The sequence below is a fragment of the Hipposideros armiger genome, unplaced genomic scaffold (genome assembly GCF_001890085.2).
Source record: "Hipposideros armiger isolate ML-2016 unplaced genomic scaffold, ASM189008v1 scaffold_8, whole genome shotgun sequence".
Lineage (NCBI taxonomy): Eukaryota > Metazoa > Chordata > Mammalia > Chiroptera > Hipposideridae > Hipposideros > Hipposideros armiger.
In genome coordinates, this window is record NW_017731358.1 from 7455657 (window position 1) to 7457246 (window position 1590).

General features: G+C 32.0%; 1 protein-coding gene across 1 annotated transcript in view; it reads left to right on the forward strand.

Annotated features, from left to right (window-relative positions):
• The window catches only part of IQCB1 (IQ motif containing B1), a 66476-nt gene that overhangs the window by 6079 nt on the left and 58807 nt on the right, over positions 1–1590 (forward strand). Inside the window, exons 3-4 of the mRNA XM_019652820.1 lie at positions 136–247; positions 662–824. Of these exons, the coding sequence (XP_019508365.1) occupies positions 148–247; positions 662–824 (263 nt within the window). The 5' untranslated portion in view covers positions 136–147. The remainder of the gene's footprint in view (positions 1–135; positions 248–661; positions 825–1590) is intronic.

The window sequence follows — 1590 nt, forward strand, 5'->3', positions numbered from 1 at the left end:
AAAAAAAAAATCTACCCTTCTCAAAGCAAGCAAAGCTAAGTTTTCATTTATATTAAAACTATATTTCATTTAGGGAGTGAATATTTTAGGGTAATATATTTGACCTTAGTTTTCCCTGATTCTGTTAAAATGTAGGTGATATGAGAAATGAAGCCAACAGGTACAGACCCAAGGATCTTATCTCTAGCTGCTGAAGTTGCAAAAAGTCCTGAGCAGAGTGTCCCTGTTATACTGTTGAAGTTAAAAGGTAAGAAAATCTTTTTCTGATTTGCAAACATTGTTTAAGTAACAAAACAATTTCATCATTGGTACAATTTTAGCATTTGTTTCCAATTTGTTCAGCGAAATCTTAAGATCATGATAAAACAGGATTTTTTTTTCTTTTTAATGTATTTCTAGTTATTATTCAACCTATAAAAATATAGATTTGTCAATTGTATTGGAATAACTATGTATAGTGTCAGATGGGTAGTAGACTTGTTGGGGATATCACTTTATGAGTGATGTTTAATTATCTTGTTTTATATACCTGAAACTAATAAAAAAATTATTCTGAACCACAGTAAAAAAAACAATAATGCACACACGCATACACAAAATATGGCTAGCTCTTGGATTTATTAAGCAAAAATAAGAATATCTTATTTCCTTTTTGCCTTAGAAATATTGAACAATACACCTTTAGGAAGCTCAGAGTTGAAGAAAATCAAACAAGATATATATTGTTATGACCTCGTTCAGTATTGCCTCTTGGTCCTCAGTCAAGATTGTTCTCGAATCCAGGGCGGTTGGACTACAATTTCTCAGCTTACACAGATATTAAGGTAAAATGGAGCAATAAGTCAGCTTGTTCTTAAGGGATATAGTAGATTTTTATTTTCAAAATGTGCTTCTTTTTATTCATCTGCGTAATAAACATTGGCAACCTCCTGTGGTAGGTTATGGTTGTACTTTTCCTTGATGTTCTTGTTCATGTTTTGTGAATGTTTCACGGTCCAAATTTCACTCTATAAGCTCTGTAAAGATGGTAATCATGTCTTTTGCTCACCACTGAATTCCAAGTGCCAATAGACTATTGACTAAAGAATATAGGAAGAACGGAAGATATTAAGACACTGGCTGTATACTGGAAAAACTTACAATAGAGTTCGGATCAGTCATGTGAATTTATCATACAAGACAGAATAAAATAGATACTGAAATGAAAGGCATAAGCAAAGTACTACAGGAGAACAGATACAGAAACTATTCATTTCACTTTGTATTGATTTGGCTATCTCAAGTGTATATTTCATTAGATAACTCAAATCCTGTCAATAAAATTTAGAAGCAGCATTTGCTGATCTACTGCCATACTAGAAATGAAGAGATTACAATCTTTTATTTAAAAGAGGCAATAAAATAAACCAGATGTTCTCAGTGTGTAACCCACTTCCTCATTAAGTAACTGAAAGCGTGCTTAATTGGATCTTAGCTTTTGAAGCTGCTTACTCTTAATTTGTTACTACATAAAGGCAGATTCAATATTATTAGAAAAAAACAATTAACCTCCCTGGCGGTCTGATTATGTCAGTAATTTTGTACCCAAAG